Source organism: Danio rerio, chromosome 17, assembly GCF_052040795.2.
Source record: "Danio rerio strain M-AB ecotype USA chromosome 17, GRCz13ab, whole genome shotgun sequence".
NCBI classification, from domain to species: Eukaryota; Metazoa; Chordata; class Actinopteri; order Cypriniformes; family Danionidae; genus Danio; species Danio rerio.
In genome coordinates this window covers 44263745-44290944 of record NC_141037.1, presented here as the reverse complement: position 1 = coordinate 44290944, position 27200 = coordinate 44263745, and the positions used below count along the sequence as shown (strand labels likewise).

Here is a 27200-nt window from a genome sequence, read left to right as displayed (position 1 = left end):
CTTAATCCAGGGGTTCCCAAACTTTTCAGCCCGTGACTTGCGACACCCAATATCCTTTGAGGTGGTTATAAATACAGAAACCTTGCATGCAATGGCGCACTCACACTAATAGACCTAAGTCTATTCTTCGTAGAATTTTTTTTCATGTGTGTCAGTGCTGTAAATGGGCCAGAAAGTTTAACCTGGTGTTATAAAATCAATCTGCTGCATCTGACGCTAATTCTGTGTCTTTAATATTATGTAATTACCCCAGGGGTCGCAATCCAATAGAACTATTAACTATAAGCTACTATAGTAACTATACAGCATATAGTAACTATAAACAACAATTTTTTTTTTCTCTTCTGTAGGTTATAGATAAAATATGGTAATTCTAGTGGTTTAATAAAATAAATAGATTTTATTTATAAATAGAGTTGACACAGCTTCAAATGTCTATCAGAATAAACTACCACATTAAATAAGGATGTAAAACAGGGGTAGCACATATTGTCAGCGTCAAATTTCAATCATAATTAACTACTACTTTATTGAACAATGTAGAAAAAGGCATAGCAGCTTCAAATGTCTATCAGAGTAAACTACTGCCTTATTTTTTCCCCTTTACTTTTTATATTTAATTTGTTTATTAGAGTGGTAATACATTCCGATTGACATTTGAAGCTGAAAAAGTGCACTGCCCCTGTTTTTACACCCTTCTTTAAGGAGATAGTTCATTTTTATTCAGCCATTTGAAGCTGACAAGATGTGCCAATCCTGTTTTGGTAGATGAAATATAACAGATTGAGCTACCGGAAGCACATTCTGATGAGGTAGCACAGATCATTAGAACACCGCCACCTCATTTTACTGATCCCTCTTATCAACCGCCCTCCTCCACCGTCTGCTATTCCACGACTCCCCAACCTTCTTCACTTTCGTCTGCGATAACTCTCCACCATCCAACGCAAATCTCAGGTAACATGTCAGATCCGTTACCTCTCAATTCACAAATTAAGCACTGATTAAGGTGTTTACATGTATGTACTGCACTTCAAAAATGCGACTAAAACCGGCATAATCCACATGTCTTAATCTGATTTCTGTTTAGTCCGATTATGACCTAATAAGATTAAATTAATCAAAAATCGCTGTTTACATGGCAGACTCTTAATCAGAGTATTGTTTTAATTGTATTAAAATCATATTTTTGGTGTCCATGTAAACCTACTCGATGTGTAAGTTAAAGCAGTACGAGAACTAGATGTTTCTTTTTTTCACAAGATTCGGTTTAGGATGCCCTGACCACATGCAAACTATTGGTTTAGTGAACCCTGTTCAAGCAAACATCATCTTTTACATAATTAATGCCTAGGTTAACCCTCAGTATTAAACTTGGCATGCATGTCAAGGACCATTTAATAGGGAAAATAAAAGGAGAAATCAACAACCACATGCTTACTTGACCAACATCCCAATCATATCAATGTTTCGCTTAGCTTTTTTTTTTTTTTTAAGACTTCCTAATAATATAGCTGCCAAATGGTATTGATTACAAGTGGTAATAGAGAAAGCAAAACAAGCAAGACAAAATATCAAGACATTACACTATGCACCTGTGTGATCAAAGCAAAGTCTTGTGTATGGCACACTGTGCCCATTTGAGACACTCCCTACCCTGTGCGTGACGGCAGAACATTTCATGCCAACGCCAGTAGTCATAATTTGCAGGCGGATTGAACATCCCAATAGTAAACACTGACTCAAGCCCAAGGAATCTTAAAGGCTTTGAAGTAATTGCAGGTTCCTCCTAAATATATTTCTCCACCATCTCTCGGCCATCAGAAACCAGTGCTACACAACAGTAAACATCTGTAAGATGGGAAGTAAACCACTGAACACCTCAATTAGATCTCTAATTTCATCCCTAGACCTTTTATCTACAGTTTTGCAGCTTTCTATACAGCTATAAATGTTAATGTTAAGCCAAAATGAAATGAAAACCACAGCCTTAGCTATACTGTGTGTTTCCATCATTTTCTGCTCAAATTTGGAATTTATAAAAATGCTTAATGGGAATGCAAAGATGCACATACATTTGAAAAATGAGCATAAAAAACTGAGTAGGTTAAAGTTTTTGGATAAGATCTGATAAGAAAAACTGCATAAATTACGATGGAAACATTTTTACTGAATAAAGTCCAGGGTACGCATTAAAGAAGTCACGTGATTTTTTTGTAACAGATCATGTGATGACAAAAATAAGCTTAATGTGACAGCATTAATGGGCAAACCAGCAGACTATACACATTATACAACACCTGAAATGTTGTTTTGGTCATTCTAAAATCCCTCAGCCAAAGTCAGTCAACAAATCGGTTGGGTATTATTAAATCCAGAACTGTCTTGAGCAACTGCACTCAAAAAACCACAGAGGGTTTATTACATTTCATCTTCCGAGGGTGAGTAATTTTTTGTATAAGAAAAAGGCACTGCAATGTATATATCCATGCTTAACATCCGATTAACAGAAAGCGATTCATTTTTATAATTTGTTAAAATGGTCGGTAATTGTGATGCAGCAAGCCCAGAGTATGATGAGTACACTATGATTTTATATAAAATTCACTGTAATGTGTGATATGACTAAAAAGTGAAAGAAATATTTTCTCAATTCAAATGAGTAGCAGCTTGGACTCGGAAACAGTATTCCATGCATCACCCATACATCACAACTTAACAAGCGGATAGTGAAATATTATGGGCCATGCCCTCCGCATAATATGCACGCCTCATGCGTTTGATAAGCTAAAAGTTTTCTAGTCATACAACAGTGATAATTTTCCTCCCTTAGTTATTTTAAGTGTATATTTCACTCACTATGTGGGACTTTTAAAATAAAAATAAAAAACCTGTTTACTATACGTTATTAGGCAACAACAGCACTGGAAAAATGGAAGATTTACAGATTACACATTTATTCATCTCCACACCAAGGAAGCATGAGGTGTTTATTTACATTTTGTGTTAATTTATCGATATTTTGATGCGCATGTTTCAACCATCACATATACTGAATTGTGTCAAATCACTCACTCAGCTCAAATGTCATATGTTCATTCAACGCGATACATCTCTATCACTCTTTTGTCAAGTTTAATAATAGTTTATCTACAACAGATTCGAGGAGCAAAATGGGTTAACGCTATTCTGATTGGGTTTATATTTGTTCATGTTCAGCATGCGTGTCTCTGAAAAAGGACATGTCAGAGCTGAGCTTATTAATATTCATAACATGAACCATATATGGTCAATCATGGACCTTCTGATTCTAAGGGGTATTTTATGGAGTAATAAATGAGCTTATAAAACAGTTTCTGGAGATTTTTTTTAAAACGTACTGAAGCTATAAACCTACAGTGTAGATATCAGAGAACAATTTAACTTTATAAATCAATGCAGTATATGGCACCTTTAAAATATTACAAAATGTAATCATTGATATTCACTCAATATTAGTATAAACTTTATTATTATTCCAAACAATTGACCAATTGTGCATATTGTATATTAGGACTGGGCGATATGGCAGCAAACTGTCATAATAATATGTTTCATATCAGTTGATATCGATAATTATCACGATAAATGTCAAATCTTGATATCTAGTCATTTTAAAGGATTTTTTAACACATTTTGTGAAATGTTTTAGCTGTCTGAAAATATAAATAATAAAAGAATAATCAAAAGAACAATCTTAATTCAGCATTTACTGTTCAAGTTTTCAACAACCAAAGACATTACCTACAAGTTATTGTATATTACTAATTAACATCAGAACAAACACTGTATAAAACACGTTTGGAACAAGTGAAGAGGTGAGTTAACGGTGACAGAATTTTCAGTTTTGGATGACTCTCCTTTTAATGGTATGGTGAATTTAGGGTGAAATATCCTTTAATATATTTTATTTAGGGATGCTAACGATTACTTAATGATATATAGATTGTCAATAACCCTTTAATCGATAGACGTTATCGAGGACTGACAAGTTGACAATAAGTTTATCCTTCTAACTGAGTCCATTCGTCCGAGGTAATCTAAGAATACTTTCAGTGCTGCAATAAGTTTGTAAAGACTGTCCAGCTCAAACTGCTTGATTAAAGAATTAAATTGAAACCGTGAAAATGGTTTATTGGATTGCTTTAGCTCTAAGGCATATAACCTATAGCGGGCTTGTTTTGAACCGATTCACGTCAGATGTTATTCATTTTTCTTGTTTATGTTGTAGATAATTGGCCAACAAAAAAATACATTAAAATTAAATTACACACTATACAAAACAAAATTTGTAGCAAAAAGATACATTTTCAAACAAAAATATATAAAGTGTATATATATATATATATATATTTTGCGCCCGTCTTACACAATTGTGGGGGAAGATGATGTTCCACTCCGAGGAAAAAAAGGATTTGATTAATGAGCCACTTGTTGTTGGAAATGTCTGTCATATATTTGCCGCTCTATGACAGGCAATAGTTATTAAAGATTTCAAAGAAAATATCGTAGAATTAAAAAAGAAACATAAGCTTGACAACAAAAGATCCTATCAATGTCGTAACAATGCCCATAAATAATGCAGCCTTTAGTTCACAGCAAGCATTAAGTGTTTATTTAGATTGTGTGGTCTGTTACAGTGTCCTTTTGTTCTTTTTTCGAAAGGCACGGTTTTCTAAAATGATGACTCTGCTTTGTAGTTGAGCTGGTTTACCAACACTCGTTTGGGTCTGTAATTTCTTAGCATCTTCATAAGGGTAGTACTGTTTTAAGCAATGAAACAGTTTTGTGGTGTTGCCTGGTTTTGATGGCATAAGTCGTCTGCGCAGTTTGCAGTGGACATTGCTCTGTTTTGTGTCGGATTGCAAAAAACGAAGTAGCTCCAGACTACTAAAGCTTAGTGACGTTTCTTGTCAACGATGTATGTTACTGTGACCCTTTTTTACCTTACTTTTTTCTCCAAGTAACAGTGTATGGCTGTAAACTTGTACTGTGTGCGGCACCCGGAAGTGCAGGCTGCAAAATGCCTGTGCAGCATTACGCATTGTGCCTTAAAATTATCAAACACTTATCATTAACGTTTTCATCGAAAAAATACATATGATGAGAATTATCGTTATCGAATTATCGCCCAGCCCTATACAGTATATACCCTACATCAGGGGTGCCCAAAGTCGGTCCTCGAAGGCCGGTGTCCTGTATAGTTTAGCTCCAACTTCCTTCAACACACCTGCCTGGTAGGGCTGTGCAATTAATCGAAAATCCGATTTCGATTTTGGCTTTTACCGGTTATGAAAAACCATTAATCGAAATAAACGATTATTCCATCACATACCGCCCCCTTTCCAGTTGTACACCTGTTGCTCTGCAAAGCTCAGTTCCACATGAAAATGACTAAAAGCATGTGCTGTAATGTAACTTTTGCAGCACGGAATGCGAATCATTCATATTTTTAAAAGCGCGAAAGAGCACGTGCTGTTGTGTGTGTGCGAGCTGCGCTTAGCCTCGGACAGGTAGCCTGTGTCTGTGTGTTTGCGCGCGCGCCACGCTTAGCCTCGGACAGCAGAGCACACACAAATCTAACGCCATCTTAATGTGAGCGCTTTAATGGTCAAATACATGCACATTTGTGTCAGAGCGCGGTGTTTAGTGATTATTCATATTACCCCTCATTTGTGTAATAACCAAACAATATGAGAATGAAAAGACATGTGAAAGAAAAACCATATATCAGAGCCGCACTATTTTTAAAGTGACAATGTGCGATATTCCTTCTGCTGCCGACTGTTTTTATTATTAATCAATAATAAAATAAAAAAAACAGTGAAGATGCTTAAAACACAGTTTGAACATAACAGATTTAATAACTCATTTCTAATAACTGATTTATTTTATCTTTGCTATGATGACAGCACATTATATTTTACTAGACATTTTTCATGATACTAGTATTCAGCTTAAAGTGACATTCAAAGGCTTAATTAGGGTAAATAGGTAAGTCATTGTATAATAATAGTTTCTTCTGCAGACAATCAAAAATATATTTTGCTTACGGTGGCTAATGACATTAAGCTATTAAAATAGGTTTCAAAATATTTAAACCCGCTTTTATTCTAGCTGAAATAAAACAAATAAGCCTTTCTCCAGAAGAAAAAAAATATTATAGGAAACACTGTAAAAAATCCTCTGTTGAACATCATTTGTGTATTTATTTATAAAAAATAAATTCACAGAAGGGCGAAAAATTTTGACTTCAACTAATAATCGTTTTGAATAATCGTAATTACAATTATGACCAAAATAATCGTGATTATGATTTTTCCCATAATCGAGCAGCCCTACTGCCTGGAAGCTTCTAGTTTAGCTAGAAACAGCTTGATTAGCTAGATCAGGTGTGTCTAATTGAGGCTGAAATTAAACTTTGCAGGCCACCGGCCCTCCAGGACCGAATTTGGGCACCCCTGTCCTACATTATCCAAAAATGCTTCTAAAAGGAGAAACTAGTTTATTTTTGCAATTAAGAGTTAAAACACACCCACTGCACACTAGAACTGATTTTAACTTGTGTCAAAATATGCCAAAAATTCAGTTCTCTCACTGTAATTTATAAGATCTTTGCGCTCCAATAATGGCTTGCATTTCTTCTCCTGACATTCATAACGTTCACCCATGCCTTTTTATAGCAATAAAGCTAGCAAAGTCTTTGTTAAAACTTAGCAGAAGTCTGTGAACCTTTGAGAATGCCACTGCTTCATGTTTAGCTGTGATACCGCTGACATTACCATCACTTTTACTCAGAGTGCGAGTAAAAAAAAAGAAAGAAAAAAAGAGCGAGAGAGGGAAAAAAAGATAAATAATTGCTGGTTTGAAGATATTTAATGCAACAGGCGATGAAGGACTGAAAAGAGCATCTAAGCCCATCACTCTGACAAACAATCAGGTTGCTGTTTAAGAGGCCAAATTATAGGTTGGGCTGGGCTGAGGATCAAAATAAAATGTCAGAGGAGAAGTTCACAAACAAAAGTCAATTTGGTTGGAAAGACAATGGATCTGAGCATTCGGTTGGCATGGAAGCCGAGTAAACAAGTAAAGATTTTCTCCAGTCAAGATCTCATGAAGTTCTGTCTGTAGTTTCCCTGTAAAGATCTATGCAGCAGTATAGTTATTTTATTTTCACCAGTTTAGTTATGCTGATTTTACTGTACTGTAGTATTATGAAGTCAATATATTGTTTTCTTCCCTTTCATCAAAAAGTTAATGTCACACTAAATGCCTGCTCTACCAAATGATGGACCATATTTTGATTGTTTTAAATAATGTTAAAATCATTTAAAGAATGACCATTTTGAATTATGGTTTACACACACAGCATTGTTGGTTTACAAGAAAAATCAAACAAACATAATTCTGTTGGACTACTACACTAGATTTTGATTTGTTAAATGAGAATCTGAAATATTTTATGGCATACTTCAAAAAATAAAGGTGATTTAGTATTCAAAAATGTTTTTTTAATATTTTTTTTAATAAATTGGTCTCACACTTTTTTCACAGTATATGTATTAATTACAGTAATTTTACCAAAAATTGACATACAGTGTAGCCCCCCTTTTAATTATTATTATTTTTTTTATATATATATTTCCCAAATGATGTTTAACAGAGCAAGGAAATTTTCACAGTATGTCTGAAAACATTTGTTCTTCAGGAGAAAGTCTCATTTGTTCTTAATTTGGCTAGAATAAATGGAGTTTTTAAATTTTAAAAATCTATTTTAGGGTCAAAATTATTAGCCCCATTAAGCAAATTTTTATTCCGATAGTCTACAGAACAAACCAGCATTATATAATAACTTGCCTAACCTGCCTAGTTAACCTAATTAACCTAGTTAAGCCTTTAGATGTCCCTTTAAGCTGTAAAGAAGTGTCTTGAAAATTTTGTAGTAAAATATTATTTACAGTCGTCATGACAAAGATAAAATAAATCAGTTATTAGAAATGAGTTATTAACACTAATATGTTTTAAAATGTGGGGAGGGGGGGCTAACAATTCTGACTTCAACTCTATCTACCATTTAGTTGAAGTTGATCTTTTAAAAATTATGGAATGTGTTGGGAAAAAATGCATTGAGTGTTATAGCTAGTGACATTAAAAGTTAAGAAATGCAATCTAATTTTATTTTTTTCTTGGTGGGGCAGTTAAAGGGTTAAAGGTTAACCCTACAAATTTAAACTTTAAAAAAGATTTGTGCTGCTTTTTCAAATGACTTATTTAAAATGAGCTAAAACAACAGAAGTCTTTTATGTTCGATCCACTAGAATTTGTGAAAATAATAATAATGGTCCATAATAAGTTAATTCATTCATGCTGTCCCAACGCCCAGAGTGTATTTTAAAGGCTTGGTTGTGTTTATAAGATGCAAAGCAATGTGTGCCCATGCTTCATTTGTTAAAAAAATAATATTAAAAAATCACATTATTTTTTCTTTATATCTTACTTTAATTATTTACGGCTTCTCAGCTAACATGAAAACGACTGTCATATTTCCTTGCTCCACCGAAAGAATGCCCTCAAGAGGCTCTGATTGGTCAGCTAATATATGTGCTGTGATTCACGAATTGGCTCCACGTCAACAGGAAGCTTCACATCCAGTCACGCCTTTATTAGCACGTGCTGTGCCTCTACTGTGTAAATACTGTGTAGCTGTGTCAGTGTAAGCCTGAATTAAACAAAAAATGAACACAGCTAAACCTCATGCCTGCTCTCTAAAAGAAAACCTCACAAACGTCTTTCATATATAATCAGGTTATAAGAATGTGTAAGTAATATGAAACGTTCACATATCTTTTGCGAGTTTGTGATTTGAAATGTAGAATGCACGGAAAGCGGTTGCATAGAAAGAGACTGCAGTGCTCGTGAAAATTGTGGCTGTTTACAGCAGTTTGGCGAATGAAATGGAATTTGTAGCTAAATTGTTAGCGGTGCCATAAACAGCATTTCCCATTGTTTATATCCTTGCAAGAACATATCGGTAACGCTAGATTCGATGCATGTAATAGATCAAATAACAACAATAATAACAATTTTAACAAATAAAGATAGTTACAACAGATTCGTCTTTTATGGTTGGAGCTGCTCCATCTTTTAGGAGTTTTTAACCGAATCCAGCACTGAACTGGAAGAGATTTTGGAAGCTGTCCTTTGTCAAATGCTAGCTATATATTTTAATAATTCTCTGGAACATAAATAAAATTGTAAGCACTTCTCTCTTTGTCTCATGTCCTTTGGAAGCCCAAATACAGAAACAGAAGAAGCTCTGTGGAAAAAGCAGCATTTGGATGGCAGACGGATGCGTTTTTTTGTAGTCCCAAAAATGTGTTCGCTGTAGGCTTTGCTAAGCTGATTCTCTAAAAGCAAATGTCTCCCTTTGCATTGAACTTTGAGCATCTTACCTTGAGATGTTGTTTACGTTCACAAATCTACATTACACGTCAACTGAAGTTTAAAGTATGATATCTTGGTGGACCACCGCTTTAAAATCAGCTGAATTCCTGAGATTATTTATTATTTTATTTAAATCAACTTAATTGATTTACATTTAATCGACCTAATTTAAATAGTAGAATCATATTGTGTTGGGACAACATGAACAAATTGTTTAAAACCCTGTTTTTTTACAGTGTAGTTCACCCAAAAATTGGGTCATCGTTTACTCATCATTTACATGTTCAAAACCCATTTGAGTTTCCTGCTTCCGTTAAACACGAATTAAGATATTTTAAAGAATTCTAGTGTCTGAAACCATTCAAATTCCATAGTATATTTCCTGTTTCCAACTAAAGAAATTGTTAAATGCCATCAGAAGCATTCTTCAAAGTATCTTCTATTATGTTTAACAGAAGAAAGAAACTCCAGGTTTCCACATGAGGAAGAATAAATAATGAGGAAATGCTCAATTTTGGGTGAACTATCACCTTTCAGTAACACAGATTGGAATAACAGGAGGATGGAAAATCTATAACTGAGATTTCATACTCTAATGAAGCTTCTACTCAATTATTCTTTAATTACAGACAGAAACTGAGAAGATAATTCGATATTTTTTCCTCCCTATTTGTTTTAATATGTAACCTTGGGTGTTGTGCCAAAAACTTTACTTGAAATACAGGAAAGGAACAACATGCTGCTGACTCGACTTTTACACATCCGGCATGTGTTGCAAAATGGGCGTTCGGGTTGCAAAATCATTGAAATATTTGTAGACGCCTGCCATCACCGTTAAGAACAAGCTAAGTAGCAGGTGATCGCTTTTAAAAACGTTAAATACTTTCACTATTCATTACAGATCTAGAAGCATTACCCACACCTGTCTAATGTTCTCTTTCTGTTAATGTTTTAATAGCTTGTCATTATCGTAATTACACTCAGCCTTCATAAATACTGACTGTTTCTATGTATAATTATTACTACAGCATTAAAGACAGGTCACACATGTACATTTATTATTATGGGGTGTTAAAGTTAATCTTTTTTACTTAATCCAGCCTATTTATTGCTACTGTCTCATTGGCACGGAATCACAAATCACAAATTATTTAAAAATAAATAAATAAAAATCCAGCTTGATTATAATGACCCGACTCAGGCCACTGAAGCCATTGCACACCCATTACTTGACCTCTTGGCCGGTTAAGGATTTGCTTTAATCTCAAAATTATGCTTGCTAATTTAGGCAATTTTAATATGCCCTTTATAAGACAGTAAAGTACCCATAATTTTGCCTATTAAACTTGATTAAACGGTGCTCTTTTAAATCCAATTTAAAACCCTAGTCTGGCTCTTTGTATTCAAAGCGTTAGTTCGCCCATAAAAATGAAATTAACCGTTTTAATTACTTACCGTCATGCTTTTCCAAACCTTTGAGACCTTCAATCATCTTTAGAACACAAATAGACCGACTCGTTCAAAGTCCAGAAAAAAATACCAAAAGCATCCTCAAATTAGATCAGATCTTCAGTGGTTTAATCGGAATATTAATATCAAGCTATGAGAATCCTTTTGTACACACATGAAACAAAAATAATTTTTGCAATAGTTTCTTCTCCTCAGTGTCAGTATATTGAGCATGTTTTATCTGTGTCTACCTTAAGAACAAATAATTAAGTTTTAAGAAATAGCACAAAGACTTTCAAAGCCATTGATTATTTTTGTTTTTATTTACACATTTGTGCTATAACTGTTATAATTGAAATATATATATATATATATATATATATATATATATATATATATACTGTGGTGCAATATTAAACATTTGCATAAAACACTTGCAATGTTTCTGTATCAGCACAGTTGAAACAACCTGCAGCTTGTGGCCTCAAGCTTACAGCCGAACCATTTTTATCTTGAATTGAACATTTTTGCTGCTTACATTACATTAGTATTAAAATTGAATATACTTTAATACACTCTCCAATCTTACTTGGCTGGCAGAGCAGCTTTTCAATGGATTGCAGTGACATTTATATCAAACTGAAGTGAATTAGTTTTAATACTTTAATAGATTTAATAGTCTAGATTATAACTACACCATCATTCCACAAGAACTTTCCAGTCTGCTTGATATGCTAAAATGATCCACATATGATCTGAAAATATGATTATGTTTTTTTTATTCCATGTTCTTTATCAATGTTAGGCTGCTTTGGCACATCCACTCTGTATGTTTGTTTGTTTGTGTTTAACACCACGCCAGCCTCTATGGCCATTTTAATGGTAAGAAAAGTGTATTTTGTCAATTGTATTCAACTTTTCAAATTTATTTATGCTAAAAACTCTAAGGGCTCTATTTTGACAGTCCATGCGCAAAGCGCAAGACGCAAGACACAGGGCTCACACAATTTCAGGGCATGTCAGAATGCAATTTTGCTAATATGAGGACGGAAAAATCCGCTTTGCGCCGTGGCGCATGGTCTAAAAGGGTTGAGTTTATTTTCTTAATGAGTTATAGCTGTGTTATGAGAATAAACCAATCAGAGTCTCATCTCCCATTCCCTTTAAGAGCCAGTTGCGTCGCGCCAACATGTTTGTGTTTGTTTACATGACCTAAAGTAAGTGTAAGTGGAAAAACTGAGCATTTCACTAGCAAGAAAACAGTTAAACCGAGCATCTACCGCGCGGGAATGAGAGATAAATCTACTTTCACTTTTGCTCTCATGGATAGGGAAACCTTGTACGCACAGACATCAGTTAGCCTATAAATAATTAATTTTGTTTGTTAAGCGCAAATATTTATTTCAAAACTATTTCTTAATTCAGTTCTAATTTCCAGCAAGCAAGTAAATTAACAATAATAAGAAGTGTGTCTTAAAACTGACTACTACTGGAAAAGGGTAATTTGATAAAATTACTGATTATTTTAACTCAGATTTTAACTCAGATATTACTATTAAAACATTAAAAAAACAATAAAAATACAAAATAAACTGCAGCTCTTTCAATAATTTAACATCCACTGAAAAACATTACAATGGGTTGATCACAGCACCTTGACACCTTTAAACATTTAAAAAAGATAATTTACCAAAAACTGAAAAATTCTCTCACCATTCATTTGTTTCAATCCTTTTAGAAGAAAACTGGATACCAGTAACCACTGACATCCATAGTATGAAAAAGCACTGCAGTGTTTGGGTGTTCTGTGTTTGTCTGAAGTAATTATTTTACTGAAAATGTGTATATTCCATACAAAGTGCGAAGATGATCAGACAGTTCTTGTCGCATGACTTTTCAACTGCGTGTGCCTGGAAATGCAAGCGTGGATAATATGCACTCTCAATGTGCAAGCCACAAGCCTCCATTGGAAATAACAAACTTGTGTGCACAAAAGAAGCAATATGTAAACAGCCCGATAAACTGCAACACCACTGATTACATTCAGAAGATACCTTCACTTCCGATCCTGCGCAAAAACACAATGTTGCCTGTTTAGGCTGAGTTGAACAGATGTGGTTTTATGCGTCCTTGTCCTCCTTGGCGACAAGTATTGTCATAGAATTCTTTCTGTCCAAGTGCTTGAACAAGTTGCTGGTCTTAAGTTTAGAGACACAAACAGAGGTTTATAGTAATATTTTTGTTTTTAGGCTTAATGAACTCAAAGTAATGTCTGTATTTCCACTTGAAGAAGCAACCGCTGTCGACAGCAGCCATTTCAGCTCGCGTTCTCCAGCAATTTAAAACCGCATGCTTATTAACTTAAGTTGCAGCAGAAAATGTGATTTAAGAGGTATTTTTCTTCTAAAAAATAAATTTTCATCGCAATTACATTGATTTTAGTGACTGTAATCAAATTAACCCGCCATAGGCAAAATCCTCAAAGTAGTCAGCTTTATTTTTTTACAATTATTATAAATGTTTTGAGTCAGTAAAACCCCTCACTACACACTTTTCTCAGACAGGCATTATCATTTTTACATGTTTCTCTTTTGTGTAAACACTCTCAAAGTTCACATTTTTTTAGAAAAATGTCCAGTATTATAAAATGAAACCACAGATCAAAACCTGTTGTCAGACGCAAACATTCATCGCTGTCAGCAGATAATCCATAAAGCTTTTTAGCTTTTGTGCAGATAACGGTTTTCTTTTGTGCAGCCGACAAATCTGCAGCAACTGCGTGATGCTATCATGTCAATATGGACCAAAATCTCTGAGGAATATTTTCAGTACCTTGTTGAATTTAGGCAATGAAGGATTAAGACAGTTCTGAAGTCAAAAGGGGGATCCAATCCCAAACTAGTAGTAACATGTACCTAATAATGTGGCCGGTCGGTGTATACACAGCAGTACATTCTACACCGCATGTAAAAAGTGCTACAGAAATAAAGATGAACTGAATTGGTGTGGTCATGGGAAGAACACTGGACGAAGCAACTATATGTGTGTTTGTTGGGCAGTTGATTATATACTGAATGTCATCTAAATGAATGGTGTAGAAGTCTCAGCCCATTGATGTCATATCCACAATCTCCTCCATAACACTCTTTAACACTCTTGTCAGATCCATTTGTCCATGTTTGCACAGCAATAGAAAGTGTGAACATTATTATTATTTTTCGGGAGTGAGTGAGTGAGTGGACACCGAGTGCCAGTAAGATTATGAGTGTTTCTGAGGTAGCAGAGCAGTCTTGTCATCACATGACTCAACAAGCGGTGTTGGGCAAACAGTTCTTCAGAAACATTGCAGAGAGAGGAAAAAAAAAAGCTTTCTCCAAATGAAAAGGAGAAAGTCCTACGCATGCTTTTTCAAAGAACTTTCCAAAACATTCTCTGCCTACATGTCACCCAATCCTCAAATAGTGGAGGATAGACAAAAAAAGGAAATATTTTTAACAACATCATCTGGGCAGAAATTAAGGTCTTGACGTGACCTCTTCAGTCAATTTGACACATCTTGACAGCGGTGCTAATACGTGAGTGGATAGAGACTCCATATGCGGCAAAGAAGCGATAAACAAACAAGCAGCCAAAAAAGCTGGCTGCTGCCGCTGCTGCTGCTGGCATAAAGCTGAATGGTGGGTGTAGGCTGCTGTTAAAGGGGCTTTGTGTCACTCTGCTCTCTCCTAATCTGAGCTTTGCTGGAGCAAGGAGAGCCGGTCGGGGGTGGCGTTTCTGAGGAGAAGTCAGGTGCGCAGATTGATATGCCTCTGAGGCGCTGAGTGATCGCTGACAGGATGTGGGCACTTAGTGGTTCTCGAAAAGAAAATGGAAAGAGTAGAGGGACAAAAGAGAGGATAAAGGTCTAACATCGTGTCCTAACTACACGCAACACGATAAGATTCTAGTGACAAGCAATTTGTCTGTTTGTACCAAATATGATGTGACACAACTAAAACATACTATAGCTATTTAGAAGCTCAGAATAGTGCACTGCACTCCTAAACAAATGGTAACGTTTGATGGTTTGCACTTTGTCGCAGTTCTGACTTTCATTTTCAAACCGTTTGCTAGTGTAGGTGTTTAATTTAAGAATTGAGGTGAGCTATCTACAGCTATCTATATGCAGCTTTCATTAGTATAGCAATAAATATGAAGTAAAATGGTGTTCAAACTCACATCGGTAGCATTTTAAATTGAAGAAAACACATGATCAACATCGGATGTGTCAGAGTAGTTTATGCTGTTGCAGAAATGCAGAAAATAAAAACCGTTTCTAAAATTGAAATTTCCCTAATCGCATGTAGTTAGGGCATGGTATAAATGTGTTTACAGTTTCAGTATGTGGCACGTCTGTCCACGCCACTGTTGTGCTAGTTACTAAAAATAGTAACTAGTTACAGTTACTTCAATCAAACTAACTCAATTACTTTATCGATTACTTACAGCCTGTTCCCACTTAGGCTCCATTTTCACTGCACTGTTCAAGTAACTCAATTCCGATTTTTTTTCTCCCATGTGGCACAGATCGGATATGGCCCATGTACGTGTCAGCAGGAACAAATCAGATGGATTCCGATTTACTCAAATCAGATTCAGCTGTTGTTCATATGTGGAAATTTATCCAATATGAATCGGATCTGTGTTCTCGTGTCTGCAGTGTAAACAGGTAGATCGGATTTTAACCTGTCAATGTGATTTTGCGCATCAATTTTATAATTTCATAATGTAACTAATTACATTCAAATATCATACATAATATATTTAAAAGTAGCATGCCCAACTTAAATAAAATATAGATGCAATACTGACACAAAAGCATCTATGCTTGCTTTTTTTTCTTTTTAAATAAACATAGTGGGGTCCTTGAGGACCACATAGAAAACATACAGAGAACACTGAGGTAACATACAGCGGTAATTTCTACGAACAACATAGCATCTGATGACAACAAATACTACTTTGAAAAAGAATTGATTTAATTACACTTTTATGTTAAAGCATTTCATTTAACGTGATGTGATCACTGTGATCAGTGATGTTTTTAATTTCTAATGTTTCTAATCTCTTTCTGTTTAATGTCTCTCTGTCCATTTCATTTGAAAATGATCAATGCTTATTCCAGTTAAAAATTAAACCATGCCCTAGGCTGTTGAACAACAGTCCAAGACAGTGTTTATTAAATTCTACCCTAAGGATCTTGATTGGGATTCTGTACTGTACGCTCCTCGATATCTAGAAATATTGGAAATAATAATGAAGATTATAATTGGCACAGACAGCCTTGAAATTAATTGTTGCATAAGAGTTTAATGATGATGAGGTTTCATTTCCTACCATTTTTCATTCTTCTGGGTTTTAAGAGAGAAATCACAACCAAATTGGTATGTAAACTATTTTTGTGCACCATAAAAATGAGGATCTATGAGGCTGGGGAATAGTGGAAAGGTGGTCTGCAGGCCTTGGGCAACCTTCACCTTGGACGCACTCTGACTGATGTTAAGAATGCACTTAAATCAAGAAGGAAAATAACTTGACTAAAAAAATAATTGGCCGACTAGTTAGATTGAAGTGGCTTGCGGAAAGGCAGAGAGGCTGATAAATGTAATAGTAGAGTGCAGATGTATTGGAGTAGGGGGTAAATCAGAATCATGTACAGTAATAGTAAATATGGCAAACTATATACAGTTGAAGTGAATTATTAGCCCCCTTGTTTATTTTTCAAGACATTATAGATATTTTTCAAGACACTTCTATACAGCTTAAAGTGACTTTTGAAGGCATAACTAGGTTAATTAGGTTAACTAGGCAGGTTAGGGTAATTAGGCAAGTTATTGTATAATGATGATTTGTTCTGTCGACTATCGAAAAAAAAATAGCCTAAAGGGCCTAATTATTTTGATATTATAATGGCTTTTTTAAATGTTTTTTATTCTAGCTGAAATAAAACAAATAAAAAATATTACTCAGAAAAAAATATTACTCAGACATGCTGTGAAAATTTCCTTGCACTGTTAAACATCATTAAGGAAATGTAAAAAAAATTAAATAAAAATTAACAGGGGCCTAATAATTGACTTTAACTGTATATATAATATAGTGAAGGTTTGCTAATAAGAGAACAAGGGATCTTGTTTATTTACTTTCTCTTCACTCTTTAAATCTTTACATTTAAAAGAAAACCCAAATTCTCGGAGTTCAATGAGCAAATAAAATGACAATGCCCAAGTGTAAATCACTTTAACTGGGTGCTCTGGGTTGTGCTTTTGCCAATATATATATATATATATATATATATATATATATACATATTGGTATAAACATAATGGTCTTTATTAGACCATTCTCTAAATCTATCAGATAAACTCTGTGATTGCTGTGATTGATAAAATTCTCTGATTCACAAGAGTAAATTGTGAAAATGTAAATGCATATTTATGCTTCATATCTTCATACCTGCCTTAAACTGTTTTCTTATAATATATATATATATATATATATATATATATATATATATATATATATATATATATATATATATATATATATATATATATATTTGTATAAGAAATAATACATAAATATTATATAATATAAAATCATTATCTATTAAAAACAAACATTTTATAAATTATATTATATATATATATATACACAAATCATGGCCAAATGATGCCAGTTTTAAAGCAGCAATTCACTGACTTGCTTCATTAAAGCCTACTCTGAGATTGTGTTGACAATCATGTTCATTGCACATTAGTCTCAACATAAGTTTAGCGTGGCAAAAATAGATGTAGCACAGCCCTTACAAGTAATTTGCATGCAATGTCATGGTTGCCATGACAACATCAGCGCTTGCTACTGATCTATGTAGTCATAGTAAAATGTCTGGAATAATGTACACAGAATGTGCATTTTTAGATTTACTGTAGAAAAATCGAACGGCTTGGTTTTTACAAATGCTAAAAGATGTCTGCATGATGATGTATCTGACTGACTGCATTTTGCCTAGTCTTTTTTTAGGCAAGTTACTGTTTCACTCTTGACATAAACAAATATCTATGATTTGCTTTCATTCATTCATTCATTCATTTATTCATTCATTTTCGGCTTAGACCCTTATTAATCTTGGGTCGCCACAGCGGAATGAACCGCCAACTTATCCAGCATATGTTCTATGCAGCGTACGTCCTTTCAGCAGCAACCCATAACTGGGAAAGATTTGCTTTCCTTTTTCTGTTTTTTTTTTTTTTCTGTTAAAACAGAGCCTTTGATTTTTTTGTTTTTTATTATTGAAAATTTAGATTTTAAACAAAGCCTGAGATTCGCAAAACAAAAAAGTCAAATAAAATAAAAACAGTAATACTGTAATAATAGGTACAAAATCTGGAATAAAACATATCCGATATAGTCTCTCTCTTATTTTTAACCAAAATTGTACAGTTTTTTTACTGGCACCATTAATTTTGGCTGTGGTGTATTCCAAACTAATAATGTCCAGTAGATAGAGACTCCAGGATAGACCAGCAGGAGCAAATGGATCCAGCCATATTTTCAGGATTTTTTTTTTTTTTTTAATATATATTTGCAGCAGCAGCAGCAGTCAGAACAACTGACAGAACCGTTCTTTGGTTGATAGATAAGGAAAGTGATGAAATTGCTCAGCAGGAGAAAAAGCAATGGGTCACATTTGATCTGAGTTTCAATCAGCTCTGGTAGTAGGTAGTCTCATAACTTGGACCAGAATAATGCAATTTGGGGACATTTCCAGAACATGCATCAGGTATTGATAGCGCTTCACTTTTTCCACATTTTTTTGAGTCACAGCCTTATTCCAAAAGGGATTAAATTTGTTTATTTTCTCAAAATTCTACACACAAGAGATAAACAAAACGATTCATCTTTCAGCGGAACAATGATCTAAAGCACACCGTCAAAATATCAACTCGGTGAAGATTTTGTTTCCATTTCCCCGCAATGAGGGTGCAGCGCGCGTGTGGACCTTACAGCGATCTGTTGACAAAAGTATGTTTGTAAGGTATTTTTTTTTTACCCAATAGCTGTTCGATCTGGAAATGGTGAAATCTAGATATGCTGCTCGTCTTCTTTTACAAAAAGACACGGTTCCAGTAGGAGTTGATTGTGCTGTCTACAGATTTGGTAAGTGTGTGATCAATGTTCTTTGTTTATGTTTATACAGATGGCAAAGTTATTTGGTATTGTCAGCATTACTCTTTCAGTTTTGAAAGACATACCTTAGTTAAAATGATTTAGTTGCAAAGTTCACAGTAATATCACTACAATATTATGGACTGAAAATCCTCCATGTCCACACAGCTCTCAGATCCGTGGTAAACGCTGCTCTCCAAATCACTATCTATCTCCCCTACTTCTGTGTTTGTGTTGCCGGTGTGAAAATCAGCTATTGTGCACGAAATGAAACTCCCTTTTTTATGCAAACCCTTCGCTCTTTTGCCACTCGACACTCCCACCTAAACAAAGCTGGACCCCCACTTTCCTGACTTTTTTTTCAAACTAGAGGTGCAAAAACCTTTAGGGGTTTTCATGGCCCTTTAAGATAAGGCACAATGAGAAAGTTACAGACAACAAAATTTTCAGAATGTTTATGATCCAAGGCATAATCGATTGAATGCTTGTCAACATAATTATTGGTCATAATTAAGTTTCACCATTGATGAGCATTACTTAATTTGCACGTTGTAACTTTCAAACACCTGTTCAGATGAGGCACTTCTTAGACCTTCCACGCATAGTGGAAATTATGGTTCTGGGCTTCTGGTCCCATACATGCTCACTTGATGACATTCAACACACTTGACTTTCTTTTTCATGTGAAATTGGCCTTAACTTTAGTACTAACTGATGGGACATTTACTTGTGGGGAGAAATGTTTTAGCACATGGACATCATTTTAACATGCACATAAGTCAGTTAAGAGAGGTATGAAAGAAAAGAGAAATTAAAGATCCCATTTTAAAATTTTAAAGCAAACCAAAAAAAAAATGCAATTTCTATAGATGTATCTGTATCTATACAGAAAGGTTCAATATTTTATTGAGTATTGCAGCATCCCTAATGCAAACACTTTGTTTCTGTCACAAACACACTGGATTTAGTATGGTAATAAATATTTATATGGCGATGTTGATGTATTTGGTCTAGGTGGAACAAATCTGCTATGCCGCAGCAGGTACCGAGACCCGCAACTGTCAGTATATACACAGACATGCCATCTGAGAATAAAACACCCCGCTTCTGTACACATAATATATATGTAAACCCCGTAGCAGATCGAAACACAGGTGGAGCTGGGGTGGAAGATGGTCTCCGAAAATTTGCCACAGCTTAACGTCGCAGAGCATTTAAACTGATGAGGAGAAACCAATCTCCTGCGACATGTAGCTGAAAACACAGGAGCAGATTAAGTGAACTATCAGTCTGCGCACACAATTGAGTTTCATAGCAGAAATTTCACTTACAGTACTTATGAAAAATAAGCTGCATGTTTCTCTTCAACTTGTCTGAGCTGGCAGACACAGCAGCTCAGATAATTAAAAAACAATATGTACAAAAGTGAAAATTTCATCCATTACCACCTTTAAAATAAATATTATTTCCCTTAATTCTTTTTCTTCGCGTTTCATTAAATGATCAACAATTGAGAATGTATTCTATAGCAACAGATTGGCCTGCTAATGTCAGTCAAAAAGCAACTTCCAGACCTGGCATGTGACTCGCAGGAGTTGTCTAAAATAATCAACAGCATGTGGTGGTATCCCTGAGGGTTAACTGCGAAATCCTCCTCCTCCGTTGCACAGAAAGTCAGGTCCCGACTAGCGGCCTGTGTGGCTCCAGTGGAGTGAGACTGATCAGGCTTGTCACAAACACAGAGCCTCGGCTAGCTTCACCGTTGGCTGCGCAAACTAGGACAGCTGACATTTAGAGCCGAATGGGTGCCACGCTAAACAACGCCAAAAAAAGAGCAGCGAATAGTGCTCAGTGCATATTTGCAGGGCTAAACTGTCTGAGGTACACAGTTCTTGTCTGTTTTAAGCATGTAAAGAGCTTGAATTTTTGATTCGATAAAAATCGCAGTGTTTTCTGTTTTGCATTAGCATCCAAAATGTAAAACGTTTGTTTGGAAGAGTTAGGGCTTCCCCTTTAAACTCCCAAAGTTATTACAAAAGAAGAAAGACACCATTGCCATTGTCCTTTGTTTCTCTCCACCAGTGCAGACTGCTCTCATGACAAGCTCTTTGTCCCTGAGGGACAAAAGTGAATTTGGGAAGGTAAACATGTCCGGACTACTAAGACAAAACCAGTGAGACGGCACACTCCAGGCAACTATCATGGTACATGACACCATTCCTCCCGGTGCCTACATGGCCTTGTTCTGCTGTAGCAGAGTGCAAAGCCAAACCAAGAGAGCAGAGAACGTCATTGGAGATTTGTCATGATGAAGATTTGAGCTGTCAAAATGTCATCAACCAGCAACTTGTTCGTGGAGTGATAAAAAACTATGATGCTGACTTTCAAATGTCTTACAAATTCATGTAACAGAAGGTACGTACAGAAAGAAAGACCAGGGGCCTCATGTCTTGCGTTGAAATCATCCTAAAACACTGCGTACGCATAAAGCTGTAAATGTGTGTATGCAGTGAAAAATTCAGATGTATGAAACACTGCGTACGCCGAATCCCACGCATATACTCTTTGTACATCCGAATTAACGTGAAACTGAGCACACGTGAATGAGCGCAAAATGCCTCCCTGCCTCCTCCCCTGTTTAAATATGCTAATGACTCTACTGTAGCAAAACCAAACGAAAAAGCAATGGCAAAAGCAAGCGAAAAGAGAAACTTTGAACAGAATGTGAATTGGAGGTGCTCCTATCGGAGGTAGACTGGATAATAATGGTGGTTTTTGCAAGTTTGTCGTTGGAATGAGCAAGTTGAGTGATTTCGGCCTGTTTGATCAGCAGAGACAACAAAGCTAAAAAGGGAAAACATTATCAGCGTGAGTGGTGTAGCTCGTAAAGCGCATGGCAACATGTTTTGACACTGTCATTCATGAATCCGGTTCGAATCCAGCGTCTGATGAACTCATTCTTTTTTCCCCATTACATATCAGATTTTGCCTACTCTTCATCACAAGGAACACAAGTAAGAAACATTAAAATGTGTGTATTATGATAAGCGCATTTGAGCATCACATATTATTTGCACACTTATGGAATGGAAAGGTTTCTGATTTACATATGGAAATTCGTCTTCAGATGGAGCCTTTATAGCAGGGGGCCTCATGTACAAAGACTTGCGTTGAATTAATACTAAAACATTGCGTATGGACAAAGCTGTAAATGTGCATATGCAGTAAAAAAATCAGATGTATGAAACAGTGTGTGCGCGGAATCTCATGCATATACTTTGAACATACGAATTAATGTGAAACTGAGCGCACGTGCACAAGCGCAAAAACCCTCCCTACCTACTCCCCTGTATAAATATGGTAATGACTTCACTTTGGCAAAACCAAACGAAAAAGCAATGGCAAAAGCAAGCGAGAAGAGAAACTTCACAGAATGTAACATTGGAGGTGCTCCTTTCCGAGGTGGACCAGAGAAAAACTGTGTTATTTGCAAGTTTGTCCTCCGGAATTAATAACAAAAGTATAAAAATAGAGTGGGAGAGTTTAGGTGACACGGTTAACGCAGTGGAGTCTGAACATCGCACTGTGAACAAATTAAAAATAAATAGTTTGATGTAAAGGTGCAAGTTAAGAGGAGAACAGTGGCGCACCGTTAAAGTGTGGACCGAACAGGTGGGGGAACAGGGGATGCTGAACTAACACCCTTTAAAGAGAGAATATCCTCAATTGTGGCCAACACTTAACTGTTTGGAGTAGTATCCGTGTTTGTGGGAGACACAGATGTATTGGAGGAACACTTTGTCAGGGCGGTATAGCAGCACCCCTCCGCTCTTATCAAGGCAGAGCTACCGCCATTTCAACTTTATCTTTAATGGATAACCGCAGTCTCCTGAAATGCAGTTAAATAATTACGTTCAATAAAATAAAATAAAAAAAACGTAGCTAGAATAATTTCTTTAAATACATCACACACCAAGAAGTCACCCATCGCCCACCCTTGGAGCCTCCTTGCTGTCTCTCTTTCCAAATTTGGACCCAACTCAGCACAGAGCTCCAAAAGGACAGCTCTTGGAAATATGAAATGGCTAATAAGCGAGTCATCATCGTGGGCCAGAAAATCACTGTGATCCCTAAAAAATGTGTTCTCTTTAGATTCGACCACAATGTCCTCTAATACGGCCAACACTGCCATTGCCATAGACTAAGGGTTGTATGCTTTTTCAAATGCTTTTATATGTTCTAAATCACATAATTGGTTAAAAAATATATTGTGTCAATTAACCCATTTTCTCAATTATAAATTAATAGCAATGTTTGTGGTGCGTTACTTTGTAGTGGACAATTTAACACAATTGCCTCTAGGAGTTGCCAGTGGAAATAAAACAAACACATACAATAAATACACATACATAAGACATAAAGTTGGCACGGACCAATGCAAATTCTCATTTTAATTTCAGCGTTAGTAAATCCAAACGTGAGCGTGAAACCTGGCATACGCAAAGTTTTTGTACGTACACAGTGTTGATACATGAGGCCCCAGATCTCTTTGGGAAACTGGACACCATGTAGAAGAGTCTAGCTTAGTTTCATCCAAAGATGCAAATTAAACTTGAAGCTAAACTGGAATATTGCATAAAACATTTGTGAATAAAGCACCGTTTCCATTCAATGAGTCAAAGAGAACAAGCCGCCACTTCCTGATAAACTGCCGCCAAGTATCAAAAAGAAAAATGGAATTTGCTTGGGAAGGAGAATCCACTGTGGACCTTTTTCTTTTTCTTAAGTAATATGTGAATGACATTTGCACATGCATTATAGTTTAGTCTCGAGGGAGGGGTGCCTGGGGGGCGCGAGTGAAATTGTACAAACTTAGGGGGGCGTGTGTCCTAAAAGTTTGAAAACCCCTGGTGTATGGTGTATAATGTCATTTTAATAGAAGTCAATAGAGCAAAAACAGCCCTGAACATAGTGAAAGAGAGGTCAATTTGCACAACGTATTGTTGAATTTTTGAAAATTGTCAAAACATTTTTTCCAAAATATGTCTCAAAATAAGATTTGTCACCAAAAATCATTGCATTTGCTAAAACACAAAGCACATTGTGGTCAAATTAGGCCTCACAATCACCCTAGAGTCGTTGAAAACATCCAAAAAAGCACACAAGGGTTAAGACTTACAAGTGGAAACTCTGCAAATTCTAATAAATATGATAAACATATATAAAAAAACACAATTGAGGACACCATTACGTCAAGCTTCACAGCACATTAGCCAGATATAACGGCTTAAATATACATCAAAAACCAATGTTGGACTTTCAGCTAAAGTGAGTTTCAGTGCAGTAAAGTCCAACTGTACATGTCTGTGCATGAGTGCTGTGTACCGCTGAATGCTGAGATGGTGATGCTGATGACGGCTGCTGTTTTCCGTATGTTTACCATCATTTCAGCTCTCTTGGGGAGGACAAACGTGGCTCCAACTAGAAAAGGCCATAGAGCAAGGGCCTCCCGAGGCTGTACACGCCCTCTCACGCACACATTGGCACAGACATACACATAGTAGTGTGACAGAGACGGGCAAATAGGAAAAGAGAAAAAAAGAGAGAGGGCAAGACACAGGGTGACTGGAAGGAGAGGCGAGAGAGAAGGCCCGCAGACACAACACAGCTCAGAGTTGATTGGGTGTGACAGGCTGCTGATTAGTCAACTTACAGCCTACACACACACACACGCGCGCACGCACAAACAAGAGAAGAGAAATGAGCACTTGCACAAGAACGACCTATTCTTATATTCACCTTTGCATGAATCTTTGTTTTTTGTGCGGAGACATTTTTATGCACTGATAAACAGATAAACATCTTTTCAAATCAAAGGGACGGGGGCTAACATTCTTTCTGAGAGTGCGCGATGATGGATCCGTCTTACCTTGAGAAGATAGATAGGAATGTTGCTAAAATCCACAGGGAGCTTGAGAAGGAAACGAGCAGAAAACTCCCCCGTCTAGAAGGAAAAATAAAAACAACACTTGATCAAGTCGTGAGCGTATGCACTCTGTGACACTGCTCACACAACAGGTAATTTGACTGGTTTCAGATCAGAACGCATATTGCTGTCTTAGATTTGATACGGATCACACATTCATTGTGTTGTACAAAACAAAACAATGGGATTACATGGATCTAGGGCTGTGCAATTTGGGGCAAATATCTAATTGCCTTTTTCTTTGACAGATTTAGCAATTTTGAGTTGATTTATGATTTAATTTTGTAGTCAAGCTTCAGCTCAATATTCTATATCATAACTTCTTACAGCTAAAATGTAGTGAGTTTTAGTTAAAAAAAGAAAATGAAAAGATATTAACTTTTACTTAAATATTTATTCAAATTAATTTTTAAATATTCAGAACTGAAACACTCATTTTTAATCTAGAGCAATTAGTAAACACAAATGAAATGACCTTACCTTTCTGTAAACAAGTTGAACACAAATTAGCTTATACAAACAAAAATAATAATAAATATAAAAATACAGAACATTCAGCAAACTAACATGACTGAAACAACTCTGAAATTGTACTCTGCTGTTGCCTGCTACTAGATTAGGGCGCTATTTTAACAATCTAGGCGCAAAGTCCAAAGCGCAGGACGCAAAAGCATCAAGGGCGTGTCGGTGCATGGTCTAACAGGGTTGAGCTTATTCTCTTAATAAGTTATAGGTGTGTTTTGGGAACAAACTAATCAGAGTCTTAGCTCCCATTACCTTTAAGAGTCAGTTGCGATGTCATAGCGCATTTGGTATTCACATGACAGACTTTGTAAGTGGAAAAATTGAGTGCTTTACTAGCGAGAAAACAGTTAAACAGATCATCTGCAGACTATCTTTCACTTTCAATCTCTTTCTTGGATAAGGACACATGTTGAACGCACAGACATCCTTTAGCCAACATAATTAATTTTGCTTATTAAGCACCAGATTTGTTTAAAATTTCCAGCAAACAAATAAATGAACAATAATAACATGTTGTGAGTTACACATGTTGTGCCCCATATGGTCCAAAACCTGAGAGGTGGACAAATATAAGCTTGTTTTTCATAAAACAAATGTTATATTTGCATATAATAAATACTACTCCTAATAATATTAACATTATACAAAAGCAAAACTGTCATGAATAAACTGAAAAAGCACCCTGAGATGAAGAAAGCATGAAGGTAGTAGTTTTTATATTTATATAGAAAATAATATTTTTTGAAATATTTTATTGCTTTAATTCTTTTTCATTTGTAAAGAAACTTGCGAATTGCTGTATGTAGGCCCACTAGTCCTACACCACCCAACCCGCTCCGAGCTGAGATCGAACCGGCGACCTTCCGCATGGGAGTCGTTTGCTCTAACAAGGAGGCTAAAGACCACGAAAGTAAAGGAGTAAAGTAAAGAGTAAATGTAAAGTAAAGAGAAAATAAACAGGTTGAATGGAGAAGGCTCCTTATCCTCGCGCAGATGGTGTTAAACAATTTTCTCGCTAGTGCATCGTTTTTCCACTTACAAAGACAACTTTCCGGTCAAAAACAACTTGCTGGCTGAATAAAAGTTACTTTAAGTCAGATTTTGCCAGAAGTATGAATAAATTCGGGCTTGACTGTATTAAAAAGTCCCCTTAAAGCAGGGGTGACAACCCTGCTCCAACACTCTTACCTGGATTACATTTTGTTTAATTGGGGTTGGGACTAAACTGTTTGACACCTGTGCTTAAAAGGGATAGTTCACCAGAAAATGACTATTCTGCCATCATTTACTCATTAACAAGTTTGCAAAATTTGTTCTGTAACACATAAAAAAAAAAAAAAATATATATATATATATATATATATATATATATATATATATATATATAATCAAATTAATTTTTAAAGATTCAGAACTGAAACACTCATTTTTAATCTAGAGCAATTAGTAAACACAAATGAAATGACCTTACCTTTCTGTAAACAAGTTGAACACAAATTAACTTATACAAACAAAAATAATAATAAATATAAAAATACAGAACATTCAG

General features: G+C 35.6%; 1 protein-coding gene across 3 annotated transcripts in view; it reads right to left on the bottom strand.

Annotated features, from left to right (window-relative positions):
* babam2 (BRISC and BRCA1 A complex member 2) overlaps positions 1–27200 on the bottom strand; it is a 182460-nt gene that overhangs the window by 75446 nt on the left and 79814 nt on the right. For 2 of the 3 annotated variants that reach the window (XM_087289001.1, NM_001017777.1), the window contains 1 exon segment: positions 25070–25144. In XM_087289001.1, coding sequence (XP_087145127.1) covers positions 25070–25144 — 75 coding nt within the window. 3 annotated transcript variants of the gene reach the window in all.